This window comes from Moschus berezovskii, chromosome 20 (genome assembly GCF_049115385.1).
Source record: "Moschus berezovskii isolate FMDL1 chromosome 20, NW_MosBer_1.0, whole genome shotgun sequence".
Classification (NCBI taxonomy): domain Eukaryota; kingdom Metazoa; phylum Chordata; class Mammalia; order Artiodactyla; family Moschidae; genus Moschus; species Moschus berezovskii.
Genome location: NC_142479.1, coordinates 42,423,613 through 42,446,518, shown reverse-complemented (window position 1 = coordinate 42,446,518; position 22,906 = coordinate 42,423,613). Strand labels below are relative to the sequence as shown.

At 45.4% G+C, this 22,906-nt stretch overlaps 1 protein-coding gene across 4 annotated transcripts in view; it reads right to left on the bottom strand.

The window, feature by feature from the left end:
• The window catches only part of DNAH9 (dynein axonemal heavy chain 9), a 297,242-nt gene extending 281,819 nt beyond the window's left edge, over positions 1 to 15,423 (bottom strand). For all 4 annotated transcript variants that reach the window (XM_088828905.1, XM_088828906.1, XM_055407299.2 and 1 more), the window contains exons 1-4: positions 15,007 to 15,423; positions 5,779 to 5,975; positions 3,565 to 3,723; positions 2,406 to 2,536 (exon numbers count right to left, since the gene is read on the bottom strand). In XM_088828905.1, coding sequence (XP_088685031.1) covers positions 2,406 to 2,536; positions 3,565 to 3,723; positions 5,779 to 5,975; positions 15,007 to 15,423 — 904 coding nt within the window. The remainder of the gene's footprint in view (positions 1 to 2,405; positions 2,537 to 3,564; positions 3,724 to 5,778; positions 5,976 to 15,006) is intronic.
• Positions 15,424 to 22,906: the final 7,483 nt, after the last annotated feature.

The window sequence follows — 22,906 nt, the reverse complement described above, 5'->3', positions numbered from 1 at the left end:
CTTATTTACTCCCCATGTGCCCAATAATCCAGGACTGTATCTTTCCCTTCCTTCTCTTCTGTCCATCTGTGAGCCAAAGAACTACCCTGATCACGACATACAGTATGTCTGTGCAAAGCACATACAATCTGCAGAATAAAGACAAAAACTCTGAAATTAAATTAGAAACGAGGAAAATCGGGTGCCAGCTAAAATATTTTTATTCTCTGAAGATCCCAACAAAATTTCTGACCAAGTCTCCACCTGGCAACTGTGATCAAAATTCCTCTTCTTCCATTATTTGGATTGAATTATATTTCAAGGATTTGTATTTTTCCAGTGGTCTTTCTCCAAGACAGTTATGATGATATTGTCTTTTTTTTCTAATTTCTTTTCATTGCCATAATATATTCTTTTGCAAAAAACTTTTAGAAGGAGGTCTGGGGAACCAAACCTTTTATTACTATTAATCAATGTGAATGACTGTACTCTATTAATCTTTTAATGTGAAAAATATACTTGGGGCTCTAAATAATAAACTCATAAATATGTTTTTATTATATGTTTTATTCTAGAGCCTCAAATTTCCATCCTTGGCATACCCCCTTTATGATATTTGTCATGACTGTCTACAACTTGTAGTATTACTTCATACCTTTCCCTAATTTGACTCTAATTTTAACCTAAATAAAAATCATATAAAATGAAACCATTAAATCTCTAGAACACCATAAATGGAAAACTCATATCACATGCCAAAAAAGGAGTTTCCATTTTGCATATTTTAAAATATGATGAACCTAGAGTTTGTCATACAGAATGAAGTCAGAAAAACAAATATAGTATATTAACGCATATATATGGAATCTAGAAAAATGGTATCAATGAACCTATTTGTAGGGCAGGAAATACAGATGCAAATGTAGAGAATGGATTTGTGGACACAGTGGGGGAGTGAGAAGGGGGGATGAATTGAGAGCAGCGGTGACATATACACACTCCCATGTGTAAAACAGACAGCCAGTGGGAAGCTGCTGCACAGCACAGGGAGCTCAGCTGGGCGCTGTGATGACCTGGAGGGGTGGGATGGAGGGGAGGATAGGAGGGAGGCTCAAGAGGGAGGGGATGTATGTATACACACAGCTGATTCATGTTGTTGTCAGCAGAAACTAACACAACGTCGTAAAGAAATTATCTTCCAATTTAAAAAATAAATCAATTAAATTAAAAACATAAAACATAAAATACACCTGCCCAGACATCTACCCCAACTATCTCTCATATTAACAGTGGTACACAGATCACTTCTGGGGACACTACCTCATTTGAACTGGAGTATAAATTGGGAACAACATTTGAGTGCTCTGAGACACAAAACCTCTCAGAGAAGCAACAAACTGGGGCCCTGACAGGAACCCCATTCCAAGCCAGCTCCAGGTGCTGGCAGAGGGCCTCTGGGTGAGAAATGAGGGTCTGGAAGGACCTCAGAGACCAGCTCCTTAAGCCAGCTATGCTCTGTTACAAAGCACAAGTCAGAAGCGCCACTGCCGGTCCTTTTATTCCTTCACCTGCATGGTTTCCAAACCCCACACCATAAGGAGGAGAAGGTGGGACAGAGATCCACCAATGGGCTCTGGACACAGGACACTCCCTCTTGAGCACAGCAAACACACCTCGGCAAGTTGTACATTTACTGACACGGGGGACTGCATTTAAAGAAAAAGTTCCAATAGAGAAAAAGCATTTGAGAACCACTGCAGAGATTAAGCTTAAATAACATGAAATTGCAAACATCTTTAGAAGCACATTTCAACCGACGATACCCAAGAGCCAGGAGGAGGTTTGAGAGGAGAAAGAAGTGACGTGCATTGATGCGGGGAGGGGAGCCCTGAAAGGATTTACCTACTTCCAAGTGCAGACTCTGCTGGACCTGCAGTTTTGTCAAAGGCCGATCTTGTCTGGTGCTCAGATGACCAGGAAACTGCAGTCCCACCCGACACAAGCAGGAACAGAAAAAGCAGAATGGAGCTAGAAATGGAACAGAGACTTTCCAAGGAGCTGGGGGTGGAAGGACGTGAATTCCAGAGGTGAGGGATTATGATCTACATTCAGTAAAGAACTCACACTTTACATCCTCTCCCAGCAGCCCAGGGAAGCAGGCGGCAAGCATATGCACTATAAGCACAGTACACACGAAAGCTCAGAGAGGTTAGGTGACTCTGCCAGGGTCTCAAAGATCTGGAAATGCAAACAGAGCACAGGGTGGCTACTTTCCTGCTTCTAGGTCTGGTATTCTTGCCGACATGCTAGACCATCTCAGGTCGGAGGGCTGCGAGGACTAGAAGCTGCTGAAATCAGAGAGGAAGATAATCTGGCAGTAAATAAGGAAGTTGAGTCCGTGTATGAAAATACTTGTGGATCCTCACCTGCTCCAATGTCTCGAAACATGGCTTGGAAAGCTGGGAAGTAGCTGCTCTGAAGCTTGTCCAGAAGTCCCGCCATGCCCTTCCTCTTTATCGTTCTCAGCTGATCATAAATGTATTCCAGATCTTCACACCTGCAACACCAGGAGAAGCGTCAGTCCAGAACAACGTCAGGGAACACAGCCATGCCGCCATGACTGGCCTTCAGATACACCGAGAGAGCAGGTCGGCCTCGGGGTGCTTCCACAGAGGCCACACTCCAGTCCAAAGAGCCGGGGCCTCTGTTCTCAGAATAGCGAGGGCAGGAGCCTCAGTCTGGACACAGGTTCAAAGGAGCAGCTGCAGGAGGTAACAGCAGGGAACACTGCTGACCATCTGGTAGCTCAGAAGCTCAGCAGCTGGAGGTCATTAGCTCTCACAGCAAGGTTTTGGGTGGGGTGAGAGAGGTGTTGTCAGAGCAAGGCTGCTAGAGAAGGGCCCCACAGTAGGTCAGCAGAGTGGTCAGAAAACCAGACAAGAGGATGGGGCATCTCAGCAAGGGATGCAAACGGGGCAGGAGCCCTACTGGCATCCCTGGTCACGTGACATGCAAAGACAGAGAGGTCCCCCCCTCACACATCAGTCTGTCTGTCTGTCTCCTTTTGAGTAGAAGATTAATCAGCACAGTGATAAACAGGAGCATGGAAATGGGGAGGAAGAAGGGGGATAATTAGGTCTTTCTGGAACCTGTGGGGCTGGGACACCATGGGTGATGGACTTTCAGCCCTCCTAATGACCGCCTAGAACCTAAGAAACAGTGTTCAGCGGTGTACTGCCAAAACCCCTTTCTTTCTCTAAATCCTACAAAAAACTGTGCATATTGACTGTCCAACAAGTAGAAGAAAATCTGAGAGTTCATTAACTCTGTGTGGCTGAAAGAGCCTTTAAAGAAACATCAGACAATACCCTGACTACAGCTCAAGAAACGAGGCGTGACCATTGAACTTTGGTGAAAGTGTCACCTCCCAGTACACAGAAGAGCTGCCTTGACCCAAATGACACTAAGCTGTTGGCTCTAGGGCTGATGAGAGACGCCTGGGGGTGGGACCAGACTCAGTAGCCACCTCCCCCAGCCCATTTCCACTGTGAGGCATTTGCTCCTAGGGTCCCAGTCTGTGCCCACCTGCTCCTCCAGAACTCCAGCTCCACCTTCGGGGTAGGGTTCTCCCCCTGGAGGAGCGGTTGGGAAGACTCTCTCTTGAGTACCAGCTGGATTTGGTGGCTCCACTGGATCACTGCAGACTCAATGGCGTAGATGACGGACTTGTCCGTAGAATCCAAGCTGCGAAAGAGACAACAAGTCTCCTGGGGTGCAGGGAAGAGCTTAACTCTATGTGCTATGTCACTTCAGTCGTGTCTGACTCTTTGTGACCCCATGGACTGTAGCTCGCCAGGCTCCTCTGTCTGTGGAATTCTCCAGGCAAGAATACTGGACTGGGTGGCCATTCCCTTCTCCATAGGATCTTTGGGACCCAGGGATTAATGCAGGTCTCTCTTTACCATTCTTTACCAGGGAGGCCCAACCCTTGCTTGAGTCCCACCAATGCCAGCTAGCTCCCTGCTTGATAAGGCAGTGCATTCTTTGGGAAGATCAGCTCTCCTTGGGAAAGAGGTTCTCTACCCAGAACCAGGTTCATCTCCCTGCCAGTCCTCATCTGGTCTCATTTCTGACCTCCTCAGCAAGAAGAAACAGGTTACTTCCTCCTCCATCAGGCAAGTTGTCAGATATCCGAACATTACTATCCTTTGTCCTCACTTTTCCAATAAAGAATGGAATTCCCATGTGTTCTCCCTCATACATCTTTTAAATAAACTAACTAGGGATGTTTGGAAAGGATTAAAAATCAAAAATACATTCTGGCTGCCTTTTCATACAGTCTGAACTGAGAGTTGTTCATGGCACTAGTGGTAAAGAACCCACTGCCAATGCAGAAGATGTAACAGACAGGGGTTCAATCCCTGGGTGGGGAAGATCCCCTGGAGGAGGGCACAGCAAACCCACTCCAGTATTCTTGCCTGGAGAATCCTGTGGACGGAGGAGTCTGGAGGGCTACAGTCCACGGCATCGCAAAGAGTTGGACATGACTGAAGAGACTTAGCACACACACAGGTGTGCCAAGAACACAGCACACAGGTGAGAGAGAATCTGTCATTTGCATTTTTCATGCCAGAAACCCACCTTCACTTCATTTAATTAAGTTCATATTTGCTGAGCAATGATATGGCACAAGTGATTATGGACGGAATTAAAGGCAGAAGATACTCACCTCCCAGTAATATGATCCAGCCTCTTGGGAAATTATCAGACTTGAACAAAGGGAGACAAACACCACAACGATTATACATTCACACTGAATGCTGTTATATTCAAAGGGAAAAGGAACAGAAGAAGGGTCGTTTGAGGTCTTTATTTTGAAAATTGTATATTTTTATGAAGCCACGATAAGTTTTCCAGTTAACTGGGATTGCTTCAAATTGTATACATAGCAAATTACTGCCAATATGAAAAAATTCACTGTAAAGTATATTTCCATCCCATGCATTACTCATTTTGCAGATCAAATCATGGGCCCTGAATAGACAACACATTCTGAAAGTCCCAGCAATGTGGCAGACTGAACTCGTGAAGCAAAGTGGACTGTTGCCACAAACATATAGAATGCTCACTAGAAGATGATTAAAAATATACATATTATTTTAGGTACATAGCCTGACTCGAAAGAAAAAGAAAATCCCCACAGGACAGAAGCAAAGATAGCTCAGGGCTGGAATGGTAAGTGGAAGCTGATAGTGGGTATCGTTCCTATAAGGAGAAGAGCTATGGGGTTTAATGCCTCTCCAGTCACAGAAGGCAAGGACTTCAAGCTTCTGCAAAGCTGATTTGTTTCTACTTGGGGGGAAAAAAGTCCCCAGGACCTGAAAACACTCTCCAGCTGCTGCTGGTAGAGGGTCTGGACAGTGACACGATGTGCTGAGTAAATGCTGGGAAGAGGCATGCTGTCTCCCAGACTGGACCTGGATCTCTGCCAACGATGAGACACTGTCCTGATAAGGGAAATGCTAGAATCAGTGTGGCTGCTCTCAGTCCTCAGATAGTTCTGAGCGGAAAGAAGGCCATGTTGCTGTGATAGCTTTGAGAGACTTGAGTGGGGGTACTGGGGCGAGGGTGGTAATCAGCACGGAACACACAGTCCAAGGATGCTGGCCATCAGTGGGCTCCTGTGCAGAAGAAGGAGACGTGCAGAGTCAAGGACAGAAAAGTCGGAGAGAAAATATTCAGATAAAACGGCATCTCCCCTATCTCCGAGGCCCATATGCCCAGCCTGGTGGTACTTACGCGGCCTCGATTTCAGAACCCTCAGAGCCCACGTTTTCTGAGCCAACTGGAAGGGGCAGCAGGGTTTTTCCCTTCGCTTGCTCAAGGAGAATCAAAAGGTCACCCTGGAGGCTGTAGGCACACCGCTGGACATCTTGACAAACCACATGGGGCCAGCCTAGGCGGTTCTTCTCATTGGCCAGGACAGGAATGACAACCTGGAACAGACAAGCATGGGAAACAAAGGTGGGCAACTTCTGAAACCCTAAAGAAAGACTGTCCGGGGAGTGGGGAGAGGTTAGGCAGTTTGGGATCAATGTGTACATACTCCTATATTTAGAAGGGATAACCAACAAGGGGGCTTCCCAGGTGGCTCAGTGGTAAAGAATCTGCCTGCCAAGTAGGAGACACAGGTTTGATCCCTGCATCAGGAAGATCCCCTGGAGAAGGAAATGGCAACTCACTACAGTATTTTTGCCTGGGAAATCCTATGTATGGAGGAGACTGGCAGGGTGCAGTCCATGGGGTCAAAAGAGTTGGACACAACTTAGCAACTAAACAATAACCACCGACAAGGACCTACTGGGTAGCACAGGGAACTCTGCTCAACGTTACATGGCAGCCCGGATGGGAGGGGAGCTTGAGGGAGAATGGATACATGTGTATGTATGGCTGAGTCCCTTTGCCCTCCACCTGAAACTATCACAATATTGTTAATCAGTCCTTCACTAGCTCCTGGAGTTTAGTCAGATTCACATCCATTGAGTCAATGATGCCATCCAACCATCTCATCCTCTGCCGCCCCTTCTCCTTTTTCCTTCAATCTTTCCCAGCATCAGGGTCTTTTCCAATGAGTCAGGTCTTTGAATCAGGTGGTCAGAGTATTGGAGCTTCAGCTTTAGCACTTAATCAGTTATGAAGTGCAAGTTGCTCAGTCATGCCTGACTTTTTTCGACCCCATGGACTATACAGTCCATTGAACTCTTTAGGCCAGAATACTGAAGTGGATAGCCTTTCCCTTCTCTAGGGGATCTTCCCAACTCAGGTCTCCTGCATTGCAGGCAGTTTCTTTACCAGCTGAGCCACAAGGGAAGTCCAAGAATACTGGAGTGGGTAGCCTTTCCCTTCTCCAGTGGATTTTCCTGACCCAGGAATGGAACCGGGGTCTCCTGCATTGCAGCTGGTTTCTTTACCAACTGAGCTGTCAGGAAAGCCCTAATTAGCTATAATACCCCAATACAAAATAAATTTTTTTTTTTTAAAAAAAGGAAGACTATTCTGAGAAAGGTTGAGAGAGCTATGTACAACCTTTTACAGGTCCCTGTCTGATAAGATCTAACAGCTAATACCTAACATTATGAAATAAACATTATGTACTGCCTTGACATCTGGTAAAATTGGGGGTGGAGGTGGGGGTGGGGGGGCAGCTGCAATAACCAGTCACAAGTTTCCCTACCCACTCTGCTCCTACAGAGAAGGTCCCTCATCCAACATCCCTGTTTATCAAGGGCACCAGGCATGTCTGCTTCTCATCCCTGGGGAGTGGGCTTCGGTTCCTTGCCAGCCAATAGAATATTCCCCCAAGCCAATCCCATCCTCCCCCAGGAACCAGTGGGCCCCACAGCCTCTGCAGAGTACAAAGCCTGTCTCCCACACTGCTGGTCGTTCACTCTGTCCCCACGTGCAATCCCCATGTGGCCCTGCCTGGCACAGAGTCCTCCTCCTCTGGACTGTATCTGTGATAATAACCTGGGAGCAGTCTCATCTGTCCAGTGTTGTGCGTTCATCCATGTCCAGAACCCTAGGGCAACAATCCCTTCCTCATCACAGGGTGAATAGGAGTGATTGAAATTGTCACAAAGGCCAAGAGGCAGAAAAAAAAAAAAAAAAGCAGGACAAATGCAGGTAAGCATGATCTTCTGTCTACAGGTGGTCTCAGAGGCCATTTTATTTATGTATTTATCTACTTATTTTATTGCCAGTTTAGACTTTATTACTATATTTTGTTATATCAGTATTTGGGTAATATGTGTGTGTGTGAGCTCAGAATGCACGTGAGCTCAGTTGCTAAGTCATGTCCAACACTTCTCTTGACCCATGGACTGTAGCCTACCAGGCTCCTTTGTCCATGGGATTTTCCAGGCAAGAATACTGGAGTGGGTTGCCATTTCCTTCTCCAGGGGTTCTTCCTGGACCAGGGATCAAACCCTCGTCTCCTGCATTGGCAGGCAGATTCCTTACCACTGAGCCACCAGGAAAGCCTGATATCCATTGATATAGCCACGTGTTAATACAGGAGCAAAGCTGCGGAAAGTCACAGTGTGTGGGAGCCCAATCATGGGGAAATGAAGGCAGTGCCATTAGTTTATGACACAGCGATGGGGGGAGAGGGTAGCTTTGTCTAATGGCATCAGCTTCAAGCTGGATATGTTTTGACTTGAATCTAGAAGCAGCAAGTAGGAGCAAGGTTACCTGTCCCACCTCCAGGCTCAGAGGTAGAAGGGATGAATCCTTGGGAAGAGATGAGTTTGGGTTCGAGCAGGTGACAAGGAGGGGTCAGAGGAGTGAGGAAGCTTTTAAGTGGGATGCAGAGTGACAATAATTCTTGTCATTTGTAAGGAAAACCTACAACTAATGTATCAACTTGTTTTCAGTCACATCTAACTCTGAGACACCAGTCTTTCCCACAGAGGAAAATCCCTTGGACAGAGGATTTCCCAGGCAAGAATCCTGGAGTGAGTTGCCATTTCCTTCTCCAGGGGATCTTCCTGACCCAAGGATTGAATGCACATCTCTTGCCTCTCTTGCATTGGCAGGCGGATTCTTTACCACTAGCAAGCACCACCTGGGAAGCCCAATGTAACAGAGAAGAAACCTGACTCTATGTGGGAACAGTTCCTTTTACTCTATCTTTGTACTTTGTTGCCTGTCTTAGTAATGTTGGCTCTGCCTCTTTGTATCAATAAAAGGATGTTGCCCACAGCCAGAAATATACATGACAGTACATTCACAAGGCCCTGCCTCCCAAGCCTGACCTTTCAAGGTATAATAAAAAATTGCAGAACAGAGAATAATAATTGTCCAGTTGGAGGCTTACAATGTGACCAGACCCACTTGGACATCTGCAAGAATAAAGGATTCAGGCACCTAGAAATTTGCAATGAACAGCCACACTCCCTCCCCTTTTAGTAGAAAGAAGCCTAAATTCTCCCTCGGAAAAGATGGTTCTGCCAGTCCATTGTCTCAAACTGCCAGCTTTCTAAAAGAGTCACTATTCCTTGCCCCAATGTCTTCTCTCTTGATTTATCAGCCTGCCGTGTGGCAAGGAGTATAAGCTTGGATTTGGGGATGATAACACACTCTGTTCCAAGTGTCTTGATAAATTATTTTGAATTTCATGGCAAGCCTGCAAGTTGTGTTGATTCTGACAGAGGGGAGCTCACATCACACTACAGAAACTTGACAGAACAAGGATTGGAACCTGGGTCTCCCAGACTCCTAATCCATGCTCCTGTCTTGGGAAAAGGTCCTGAGGCACAAAGCAGATGCCCCCCACCCCCTGCCCTGGGGGAATGGGGGTAAAGCCATTGGAGATTTATTTCCTGTGGACTGAAACTCCAAGATGAGAACAGCAAGGCAATTAAGGGAGGAGGCTGGACCCTGCACAGATCACACATTTCTCATTCTGGAAGTCAGGCAACTTCCCAGACCTCACATGCACAGAAAAGGCTCCTTCGAGCCCAAAGGGGAGTTATGCCAAGGTAAACTCCTTTTCGGTAAAATCCATCTTGGCTAAGGGATGCTTGGACACACGTGAGAGTATCCTGAGATAAACCAAATATGGGCAGTGAATCAGGCAAATCAAAATGACTGGCCAAGGGAAACCTGGAAGAAATATCCCATAAAAGTTAATTCAAACTGCCACGAGGGTGTGACTCAGCGACTCTCTCTCCCTGAGTCCACCGGTGTGTCTAGCCACATGTACTGTACTCTCTTCCTCTTAGTAAATACTTCACTTGCTTCACTACTTATGTCTTTGGGGCAATTCTTTTCTGCAAAGTCAGAGGGCCAGGGCCCTTGTCACTGACCAATGGGGCTCTCACTGCCAAGACCCAGCCCGCTCTCTGGCTGGGAACGCAGGCCCTGCTCCAAATCATTTCAGGCTGAGACCACAGGAGATCAGACCCACACTTCTACAGAAAACCAGCCTACAGCCTCCCCTTTCTGACTCCCAACCCATTCATCTACAGCTCTACTTGCTTAACACATTACCGACTAGAGATGTATTAATATGTCTTTTGTTACCCAAACGTTATTGACTGAAAACCTATCAGTATGTTTTTAGAGAGTGATACAATTAACATCACCCAGTGAATTTGTTAGAGCTTAAAATTGATTAAGGGTTCATGATACAACTTATGAATGTCGTTATAATTCACATTTTGCTCTGTTAGTTCTTTGTTCCAACCTTGTGTGTATTCTAAATGTGAAATTTTAAAAAATGGCACATGGCAAAATTTTGAGTGAAGAGGAATTTTTTTGCTGAATTTTATGCATATATGTTCCCTGACTGTCTGAGCGACATATATAATAGTGTCTCTGAAAATAGCAGTTCTTCAGAATATAGTTCTGATTCACACGATGTGACTATCAGACCAACAAAAAACCTTAGTGATAGATTCTGATACTGAAAGTAACAATGAAACTTACAGTGCTGGAGAACGCTCTTTTGCTTCTACAGAACAGTGGACTGAAGACAACATAAAATATTAGAAGACTTTACAGGTGTGCCTATACTGAATATAATAACCCACAGAGAGTTACTAAAATGACAGAATTAATTTTTGGCCTGCTGAAATAAAAATTGCCGGCCACAGGCATTAATTTCTTCAAAAATCTCCCAGTCAACAATGAGTTAACAGGAACTAAGAATCTCCAGAAATGGCCAGGGAGAAAAGTACAGAAATTACTGGAACCAGAAAAGTCCAGAATGGCCAAGGGCCGCCACCCACGATGCATCCACCACGCACAAGACTCTGAGCATGCCTGCTCCTCCCACTCAGCCCCGCCCTCGCTGTCTACCCTGCGCCTTGCGGGACACCCCACTCCCCTCCTGGAGAGAACGTGGGCTTTTTCAGCGCCATACCTCTCCCATTTCTGCTGAACCTGTTTTCCTTTACTTGGCACTAGCCGGCCCTGGACAAGGGAAGGACCCAGTTGGAGGTCCACCCGACTGGACACCCGATTGGAAAGGATCGGTAACACTCCCTCTCTAAAACCGCAAACTTCCAACATAGTACCCAAGTGCCAGAGCCCTAGGAAAGGAAACCTGGCTGGCCGCAGTGAGTAAAGGGACAGAGAGGAGAAAGAAAGGGAGCAGGGGCTGGTTACCATATTCCCTCACTTCTTTCTCCAAACGCTTCCTGGATGTTATTTGCTTTTTACGTTGTATTGGTGTAATGGGGCAAAAACAAAGTTACAGTTTATGGCTTTGGGACATTTTGGCTTTAGTGCAGTTTTATGGGAAGGTATTACGAGAGGGGAGCTCATAGTCAAAGGTGGAGATGAGAGTGGGCAGGACAGCTGGGAGAGGAGAAGGGGCTCGGGAGACTGAGATGAGCGATATCCTGAATTAGCCCTGGATCCGCTTTGGGGAGTATGAAAGTAGTGGACCAGACAGGAGTGGGTTGTGTGGCCCAGGGGATGCTGTTAAGCGGTTTTGAGAAATTCAAGTAAAGGCCTGAGATATTTTTTAAAATATATTATTTTATTTAGATTTTTTAAAACAGATTTAATGTTTAATTTAATTTAATTTACATGGTGCAAAAATTTTTAAGTACAAAAGCTTTACAGTAGAAATCAAGTCTTCAGTCTATCCCTATACCTCCCTGTGTCACCCATTTCCTCCTGCCTAGGGATTACTCTGTAAATGAAGGTTTTCTTCTTCCCTCCCTCCCTTCTCTTTTTAGCGGAAACGGTAGCATACCTTTCTGCACCTTTAAAAAACTTAACTTGAATCTTAGCATTATCCACAATAGCCAGGAGGTGAAAGGAACTTAACTGTCCATCCATGGATGAATGGGACAAAGAAAATATATATACATACAATGGTATACTACTCAGCTTTAAAAAGGAAGGAAAGTCCATCACAGTGCTACCTTGAGAATGAACCTCCTTGAGGACAGTCTGCTGAGTGAAATAAGCCAGTCAGATAAGGACAAATACTACTTGATTCCACTTCTATCAGGTACCTAGAGAGGTTGAGTTAACAAGACACAGAAAATAGAATGTGGCTGCCGGGGGCTGCGGAGAAGGCAATGGCAAGCCACTCCAGTACTCTTGCCTAGAAAATCCCATGGATGGAGGAGCCTGGTAGGCTGCAGTCCGTGGGGTCGCTAAGGGTCGGACACGACTGAGCGACTTCACTTTCACTTTTCACTTTCACACATTGGAGAAGGAAATGGCAACCCACTCCAGTGTTCTTGCCTGGAGAATCCCAGGGATGGGGGAGCCTGGTGGGCTTCTGTCTATGGAGTCATACAGAGTCGGACACGACTGAAGTGACTTAGCAGTAGCAGCCAGGGGCTGCGGGTGGGGGAGGTGGGAGTTACTCATGATTGTAGCTTTTTAGCTATGCACAATTGGTCGGTGATGGAGATTTGTTGCACAGTGATGGGCATGAGGTTAACTTAGTGTACTGTACACTTGGAAGTTGTTGTGAGAATGAATTTAATGTTCTTTTTCACAATAAAGAGAAAATTAAGGGCTGCCTCATATCAGTCATTCCCTTTAATTATAGATGGACCTTAATGTGTTCACCCAGTACCTCACAGATGAACATTGTTTGTTTCCAGCCTCCTTCAATTCACCAACGAAAATTCTCCAACATTTAAGAGTCTGAAGTATTTTATTTTTATTACTTTTTGGCCACACTGCGTGGCATGGGAGATCTTTGCTCACCAAGCAGGGATGGAGCCTGTGCTGCCTGCACCGGAAGCGTGGTGTCTTAACCACTGGACCGCCAGGCAAGTCCCTAACAGTCTGAAGTATCTTAAAACTACTTTTTCTGGTTGGACTGCATTTCCTTGGCCATGACCTGCTGTCCTCTACATACATTAGGTGTAGGTCCATCTCCCATCTTTGTTCAGTCTGCTACCCAGACCTTGAAAGTTACCCTGCTGTCTGTTTATCCTAATCCTTTTACTTGTTCAGGAGCCAGTTCAGCAATGGAGGTGAAGCAGGGCTGTCACACCACATGCATCTGTCTGTCCTGCAAATCCAACAGCGCTTCTTTTTCCATATCAGTAAACCTTTTTTATTCTGTAAATTAAAAATCTATTCATCTATTTTGCATTTTCTTTATCTTCTTTCTTTTTGTTGAAGAATAGTTGACTTGCAATATTGATTTAGTTTCTGTTCTGGATACAGCAAAGATATATATATATATGCATGCATGTATGCTAAGTTGCTTCAGTCATGTCAGACTCTGTGAAACTATGGACTGTAGTCTGCCAGGCTCCCCTGTCCACGGGAAGTCTCCAAGCAAGAATACTAGAGTGGGTTGCCATGCCCTCCTCCAGGGGATCTTTCTGACCCAGGGATTAAACCCGGGTCTCTTATGTCTCCTGCATTGGCTAGCAGGTTCTTTACCACTAGCACCACCTGGTAAGCCTATATATATATATTCTTTTTTAGATTTTTCTCCATTATAGGTTATTATAAGATATTGAGTATAGTTCCATGTGCCATACATTAGGTCCCTGGTGGTTATCTATTTTATATATAGTTAATCTGTTAATCCCAAACTCCTAATTTAGTGCTCCTCCCTTTCCCCTCGGTAACGGTGAATTCATTTTCATGCACTTTTTCCAGTCATCACTGTTCAAGAGGTGTTGTGAACCAAGCTTAGATTCCTACAGGGATGGATAATGTTCAGAAAACAAACAGCAATAAAGCCATTGGGTTAAGAAAATATTGAAATACTCCCATATCTACTGAATAATCTAGTTTCCCCAAGTCCCCTTGAGCTCCTCAGTCATCTGTGACCCTTTTCTGAAACTCCTGCTCCCCACAGCTTCCTAATGGAGCAATCAAAGAACCAACACCTGATGTAGCATAGAGCCTCTAGGACCCAGTTCAAGCACTGAGGCCAACTTTGTGTGTGCGGATGTGTACGCGTGCACGCATGCGCTTAGTTGTTCAGTTGTGTCTGACTCTTTTCCATCCCATGGGCTGCAGTCCGGCAGGCTCCTCTGTCCATGGGCTTTTCCAGGCAAGAACACTGGAGTGGGTTGCCATTTCCTTCTCCAGAGGATCGTCCTGATCGAGAGTGAACCTATATCTTCTACAATGGCAGTTGGATTCTTTACCACTGTGCCACCTGGGAAGTCCACTAGCTTTAAATATTTTATATATATGATGACATCCACAGGTGGGATCTTGTCATATTTCTTTGGTGCTTCCCACAGTACCTATCACAGGGAACATGATACAGCAGGGGATCAAGCCTCCAGAGGCACATCCACTTCACTTCCAGGAAAGTTTTTACTCACATTCCAGAAAGTTCTAAATGTCTCAAAGTCTCTCCCAGGCAGCCCTGCCCTCTCGAGTCTTCTGCTGTGGTGCCACCGAAGCCCCCGTAATCCAATCCCTGGAGCTCTTCCTCCCCTGTGCTCCAGGCGGGCCGGTCCAAATGCCTGCTGGGCATTTCATATACTGGATGTCCCAGCTGCTTACCAGGGCACAGGGCTTACCTCCAGTTCATGAATGAGATGAAAGCCAAAACAAAACCACCTCTTCTTTTTTTTCCTTCATCCATAGGAGATGCCCCTGGGTCTACTATTCCCTATTATTTGCAATGCCGGTTTATATAGGGGGATTCAGAGAGAGCGCCTCAAAAAGAGGTCAGGATCCAGGCCCTCTTCCGACTCTAGCCTCCCCTTGACTTTGGCCTGAATCCAGACCAGGAATGAAGCAAGCTCCCTGACGTCCAGACTCTGACCCGATCCCGGCTCAGATTTCCCCCAGCATCCGTTTCAAGCTCAGCCCACGGTCCCAGTTTCCCGCCAGCTCCGCCCCTCCAACCTCGCCCCGCCCACCCAATTTGACTCGCGGCTCCTCGAACTCAGCCCCCATCGGCTGTCGAGGCCCCGCCCCGGCTCTCTGGCCCCGCCCCGGCCCCGCCCCCTGCTCCCGTCCCCGTCCCCCTCCCCAGCGGCGGCCGGCGCGGGGCGGTGGGCCTACTCTCACCTCAGAGAAGAGCGTGGCCAGATGCTCCAGCGGCGCGGCGGGCAGGTCCCCGCACAGCACTGCCCCGCGGAGGCTGCCGGGGCCCGGCGGCTCAGGCCTGGTGCGCAGGAAAAACAGCCCCTTAGCGCGAGGCGGGCCGGCCTCGGGTCCGGCGTCCAGCCCCGCGCGCACCGCCAGGCCCCCAGGCCCGGGCCGCACCACCAGCAGCGGTCGCGGCCCCTCCGCGGCCCCCTGTCCCAGGAAGGCGTGCAGCAGCTGCCCAGCATCGGCCGAGCCCGCGCAGCGCTCCCAGGCGCCCGCGGGCGGCCTCAGGCTCCGAGCCACATAGGCCCCCAGGAGTCGCAGCCTTGGGTCGGCGCCGGGCTCCCCGTCCGCGTTGTCCTCAGCCTGCGCGGCCCGCTCCTCCACGCTCGGCATCGCGCGCGAACCTGGATGCCGCGGTTTCCCGGGCGACGGGGACGCGGCCAGGACTCCCTCCTCCGCTTCCCTCCTATTGGACACTTGACTCCCGGTCCCGCCCCCTCCAGGCCAATAAGGTAGGAGAGGCTCGGCAGGGGAAGGGGCGGGGTCGCGTCTCTGTTGCTAGGAGACCATCCGAAGGGCTGGTTTCCAGTCTAATCTAGCAGATTCGAGGTACTCGCGTGTGACTGTCCAGGGCAATGGCTTTTTGGTGAGGTACGTGGAGGCGCGAGATCAAAGGTATAAATGCTGTTAAAGGAGGCTGCTGGCTAAAGTCACATTAAATTCTTTAGAGGTCTCCAGTCACTGAAAGTATTATGGTTCTCCCACCTGCTCCCAAAATGTGTACTGCAAAGGTAAAACAATGTCAAATGTAAGGGAATTCAGCCAAGTTTTTATAGCTTTTCCATGATAACTGAAATGTTTTATAACAGTGCTTGTGTGGCTACTGAGCATTTAGAATTTGCTGTGTTCCTGGGGAACTGGATGTTTCATTTTAGTTAATTTTAATTAATTTAAAATTAAATGATCACATGTGGCTAGGAGCTGTCATATTAAACAGCTTAGCTTTAGAATTCTAATACCAATTATGAAAAAGTAAAATAGTTTTACTGTCCTGCTTTGTTTCTTAAGTGTGTGCTTAATCTGACAAATGGGGCCTCAAACTCTGACACATTAATTTCCATGAGTATGGCAGCAGTTAGTTCTTTTTTAAATTTTTAAAAAAATTTTTTGCTGCACTGTGCATCATGTGGGATCTTAGTTCCCCGGCCAGGGATTGAACCCAGTCCCCCTGCACTGGGGGGCATGCAGTCTTGACCACAAGACCGCTAGGCAAGTCCTAGCAATCAGTAAATGCAGCAAAGCACTATTAAATATGTAGTGTCTTCAGGGCCTCCGCATCCTGCCCTATGTCTGGATCTTGTCTTCAGAAAGATATGATGTGAAGCACCTCCCCTGACCTCAGAAATTAGCATCTGTCACCTGCCAAGTCCTCCATGATCAGGATATAAAGCGCTTGGCCTGTTGTGTGCCTGTTAGGTGAGAATGGAACAAGGAAGCGGACGACCTGTGCAGCTGGAGTCCTACAGGTCTGAAGTGAATCCCTCTCTGTCCTACCAGCCCAACTTTAGTCACCAACCTGAGAATGCAGACTTTCTGGGTAAAAAGAACATTTATAATGGGCTTCCAAGGAATATTAACAGAAGAAGCACTTATTCAAGGAGGTTCAGCTAATAAGAGCCCCTCAGGAAAAGCCAGTGGCCGGAACGTAAAATGACTGATTTAATAATAACTGGGGCATGGAAGGTGCTGTGATTAAGAGTGTCCACTTTACACCATGAATCTCTAAGTTTGCAGAGTGTGTTTTCTCAGTGCTGGATTAAACAGTAGGCACACCAACCAAGAGTAAATGGACAAAGCAGAAGCACTGAAACAATTTTTAAAATGGATTTGATAGTTGACATTTCTGAAGAAAACATCAGGGAAAAATAGAAATGTTGGGGGCTTCTTACACATATCATAGTTTAATTGAGTTTTAATTTTGCAGATAGAAAGGCATCCTTATTGTTTTCATGCTTGACACCTCCAGATGTGTGAGTCCTGCTCATGCTTTGTGTGTAGAGAGAATTTAGGGCCATTAAGTTCCTATAAACTCTTCAGACAAAATTCCTGCCTCCCTCTCCCCCTTCATGACCCATTTTATCCTTCATTCTCTGTGTCCCTTTGCCCCAGTATATAAAGTAATAGACACAGAAGCCTGTGGTGATGACTCAAAAGTGTCTGAGAGTGAAGGCTCCAGGACATTGGCAATGTCAGGTTTTGCTTTTTTTTTTTTCTGTTGAACATTACATTGTCTCCATTTTAGAAAGAGATTGAGGGGGACATCTATATGGGACTTACTGAAAACAATCGACATTGTCTTTCTATTGTGGAATTATGGTATGAAAATTGAAAGTTACAAGTGTATTAGTTATCTGTTGCTGTGTAACAGATTACCCTCAAAGGTAGTAGCTTAAAATAGCGATAGACTATTGTATTATCTCACACAGTTTGTAGTGGGTCAAGAATATGGGATCAGTTTGACTGGGTAGTTCTGGCTCAGGATGTCTCATAGTGTTTCAGACAAGATGACATCAGGGGCTACATCATCTGAAAGCTTGACTGGGGCTGGAGGAGCCACTTCCGAGATGGCTCATGCCCATGACTGGCAAGTCAGTGATAACTCTCAGCAGGAGGCTGCAGTTTCTCAGCACGTGGAGCTCTCCCCTGGGTACTTGGATGTCTTCCTAATACCTTGGCTGCCTTCCCCTAGCCGTGGTGATCTGAGAGCAAGACAAGCCCCAGTGTCTCTTAATGATTCGCTTTGAAGGTCCCACACTGTCATTTCTGTAATAATCCCATTAGTTATAGAGTTTCACCCTATTCTCTGTGAAAGAGAACTACACCAGGATGTGAATACCAGGGCATAAGAACCATTGGGTGTTCTCTGAGAGGCTGGCCACTATGAAGGTATTAAGGAAGATGTTGAATCTGTATAATTGTTCAGATGAAATAATTGCTGTTTCTTGAAGAGGCTTGAACTTGCTTCAGTAAGCGTTGCATTTTGTATATCAGATGTTTTGCTTGAAATGGCTGGGCACAATTCCTGGGCAACACTTTTAAATAATGATCTCTTTACATTCTGGATAGTCGTCATTGACAAGGTTTCTTCATGTAAGCAAGTAATGCAAAATTTAAAGCCTTTTAGAATTATTCGAAAGTGAACAGGTGACATTATAGTTACATAATCTAACAGCTCTTCCTTTTCTTTATTGACAAATGTTATGTTGAGATTTCTTGTGTGCTGCTAGTGGATACTGAATCTAAATCAACCTTTCTGTATCAAATATTTGAAAGTAATGATTCAGTTTTCATTCAAAGAACATGCATGCCTTGTTAGTATGGTCTCCTCCCAGCCACCTTGAATGCCCTAAGTGAAGATGTCAGACAGTCATGGGACAGATATATTAGATACGTACAGAAGAAGAGTCCAGACTACGTGGGGCTCCATGCTGGAGATACATATAAGAATATTGATTGTTATGCTGTGCATAATAGCAAAATTAGGGGAAACAAACCAAGTGTTCATCCATGATAGAATGTATAAATAAATTATGGTGTACTATTCATAGGGGCTTCCCCAGTGGCTCAGGGCAGAAGACGCAGGAGATGTGGGTTTGATCCTCACTCAGAAAGATCCCCTGGAGGAGGGCATGGCAACCCAGTCCAGTATTGTTGCCTGGAGAATCCCCATGGACAGAGGAGCCTAGTGTGCTATAGTCCATGGGGTCGCAAAGAGTCAGACACAACTGAAGCGACTGAGCACACATGCACTATTCATAGAATAAAGTACTACACAGCAGTGAAAATGAATGGACTATAGCTGCATGCATGAACAGGCGAATCTCAAATTATGATGTTGGAGAAAAAAAGCAAGTTACAGATGAGTATATTAGAGTATATTTATTAGAAGTTTCAACCTAAATGAAGCAATATATTTTCAGATATATATATGTAGTCATCTAAAGAAAAGGGAGGGGGTGATTATCACAAAATTTAGATTTTGATCCCTTCTTGCTGGGGTCAAAGAGACATGGGATAGTAGAGCTTTTATGTTCCTGGTAATGTTTTATTTCTTGACCTGGCTTTCGTGTTTTCATTTTATCATTCTACTTAAACTGTACATCATATATTCTGTACTTGTTTGTATGTATGATATACTTCACAATTATAAAAAATAGGAAAGGATGTGTCATTTCTTATACCCTGAGTATTGTGGGGCAGTTCATTTCAGTTGTCGTTTAGTCACTGAGTCGTCTCTGACTCTTTTGCGATCCCAGGGACTGAAGCCCTCCAGGTTCCTCCATGGGACTTTGGGAATAAATGCTAATGATTCATTAGATTTCTAAGATTACATATCAAATGTTTTTAAAATGCTAATTGATCAATTTTACAAATGTTATACTTAGGTCTATTATTGGTGACTTCTTTCTCATCAGCTTTATCTTAACTTTACTTCTTGGCTCTGTTCCACCCAGGAGAGTCCAGATTCACTCATCTCTTTGCTTCCATGACAGCATCCTCTTGTCAGCCACTTCCTCTCATACTCTCTCTTTTGCCCTTCCCTTCCATATAGGTGTTGCTCTGGCATCTCTCAGAGCTCCTAGTCCTCCCACTTTAAAATCTCTCCTTGTATGAACTTACTCATCTAAGGCAGCAGTTCCTCCCTTTATGCTAATGGCCCCCAAACCCACTTCTCCAGCCCAGAATTAGAGAGGTATACCATTGTAAGATAATACCCGTGTTCTTTTCAAAGCTCTATAGAAATTATTCCACAGTTTCCTACAACTCATTGTTGGAGAGAATTCTGAAGCCAGCTTGATTTTTGATCCTTTGTAGGTAACATTTTGAAACGACATGATTGTTTAAGGAAGTTTTTGTCCTCCCTTTTTATTTTTGTGATTTTTAAAAATGTTTTAGGATATAGGTAATGTCCCATTGAATTGATTTTTTGCCTGAAATTATGACAGCCTGTTTGGTTCTCATAATGATGGGTTTCTTCACAGCACAACTTATTGTTGCAGGGAATCTTTGACTCCGTTGGCACTCTCTGGTCTGGTTTTCTGATCGTGTAAACCAATAGCGTGTGCTAACAATTACAAGTAGGGGGTGCATTTTGAAATACTAATTGAGGTTTCTATTCCCGTGTGTTTGGATGTTGCCCTGCGGCTCTTTTGCTTGGTGAGTTAGTGACATTTAATGCCTCGGGGAGTGTGACCGCAGCCTGAAACAGTCCATTGAATTTCTCAATCGTTTTTAAACACAGAGCAGAGACAGTCGTGATGAAAGCCATGCTGCTTCTTTTCTTTTATTGTAAAAGCCAAGCACTTAAGGGGGAGAAAAGGTTTATGTTGTGTTGCTCCTTTGGTTTAATTCCAAGAGCTTGGCTTTGAATACACAGGGCAGAGTCTGGAGGAATGAGGTTAGAATGTGAATGCTAAGCTGTAGATGGATAAGAGCGAGTGGTGGCTTGATAGGCAGATTTTCTTAAAAGGAGGAATGAGAGTTCGTGCTAGGATTGGGATGGGGGGCTTCCCCGATAGCTCAATGGGTAAAGAATCTGTGTGATTTGGCTTAAGCTAACAGGATTATTCCATTTCCTCAGGGCAGTCACCAATTTGGCAATGGACATGTGACCCCACTGAGGCTTCCCAGGTGGCTCAGTGGTAAAGAATTCATCTGCCCATGTAGGAGACACAAGAGATGTGGGTTCAATCCCCTGTCGGGAAGATCCCCTAGAGAAGGAAATGGCAATCCACTCCAGTATTCTTGCCTGGAAAATCCCATGGACAGAGGAGTCTGGTGGGCTATAGTCCATAGGGCAGCAAAAGAGTTGGACATGACTTAAGCAACTCAATAACATGTGACTCCATCAAAAGAGCCGAGTCAGACCCAAGGCTTTGGTTTGGCTGTTGGGATAAATAATGTCTTTCTAGTTACTCTTGGACTTGAACCTAGAAGGATAAGGGCAGGGCTTCGAACCAGTCAATCCTAAAGGAAATCAATCTTAAATATTCATTGAGAGGACTGATGATGAAGGTGAAGCTCCAATACTTTGGCCACCTGATGCAAAGAACTGACTCTTTAGAGAAGATCCTGATGGAAAAACTGATTAGAGAAGATCCTGATGCTGGAAAGGATTGAAGGCAAGAGGAGAAGAGGACGACAGAGGATGAGATGGTTAGATGGCATCACTGACTCGATGGACATGAGTTTAAGCAAACTCTGGGAGATGGTGAAGGACAGGGGAGCCTGGTGTGCTGCAGTCCATGGGGTTGCAAAGAGTCAGATACAACTTAGCAACTGAACTGATTTGAATGGGACCACCTTGGTACCATGAGGGGAAGAGTCATCTGAAAATGGAGGAAAAAGGACTTCCCTGGGGGTCCAGTGGTTAAGACTCCACACTTCCACTGCAGGGGCCATGGGTTCAATTCCTGGGGAGCTAAGATCCCTCATGCTGTACTGCGTAGCCAAAAAGTTAAAAATTTTTTAAAAAGAAAAAGGAAAATAGAGCAAGAAATGAAGATGGACCGCAAAGGGATTCAGCCATGAAACCCTATTACAACATTGTTAATTGGCTATACTCCAATATAAAATAAAAAGTTTTAAACTCCACACTTCCACTCCAGGGGCCATGGGTTCAATCCCTGGGGAACTAAGATCCCTCATGCTGTACTGAGTAGCCAGAAAGTTAAAATTTTTTTAAAAAGAAAAAGGAAAATGGAGCAAGAAATGAAGATGGACCGCAAAGGGATTCAGCCGTGAAACCCTATTATAACATTGTTAATTGGCTATACTCCAATATAAAATAAAAAGTTTTAAAACATCTGCTTATCTGTTTTGCCTGTTAACCTAGCATTAAAACAGTTTTTAAAAGCCTGTCAAAGGATGCCCATCAAAGCAATAAACTTTAAAAAGAAAGAAAGAAATGGAGAAGAGAAAGCAGTTGCTGATAACACTGAGCAGCAGCTGCCACACTGGACTCTTCATTGACATGAGCAAAGACATCCCCTCCCCAGGAAGCCAGTTGCTGTCCCTCTTACTTATGAGTCACAACTCATGCAACTGTCAGAGAAAGAAACATTTCTTCAGGAAGAGGAGCGATGAAGACATGTTTTGCAATCCTTCCGGGAGACACTTGAGGAGAGAGAACACAAAAGGGCCTCTTCCTGGGACAATTCCTACAGGACACGTGAAGGGTGAAACTTCAATTGCTTTGTTTGTCGTATAAGGACTCCAGATCACGGACTCCGTTCTTGATTTTCACCCTGCTTTTAAATCGAGGCAGTGAACCAGAAATTAACACGGGCACATTTCCCTGTGTTTATTCACCATTCAATGTTTAATTCCCAGAAGGGTGAAAGAAATACTTACTTAATTAAACGAGCTGAACAATAACCATCCTCACTTGCTTTTCACGTAGACTTGTCTCACAGAAATATGCCGTGAAGAGTCGATGAAGCTATTTTTAAAGAAACGAATTTCGCACACCACTTAATTATAATAATCTGTAGAGTGTAACTGTACATTTTCCACCCCAGGAAACAGGTGGGCAGAACAAGGAAAGCTGCAGAAAGTACACATTCTCAGCTCTTTTTTGTGTATGTGATTGCAAGAATTCTTAGGGCTTGGCATTCACTTTAGTCCTCGGATATGAGCCTCTTGATTTCAAAAGAAATAGTATATTTCAGATGCCTGGGGTGCTGACCCTTCCGGTGGGGTGATTACATATTTTCTAAATATATATCTTCAGTCGTGACTGCGTAATGAAATGAAGTAGGGCATGTATTATCAAACATCTGAAAATTTCTGTTCGCCCTGAGCTGGTCATGTGGGT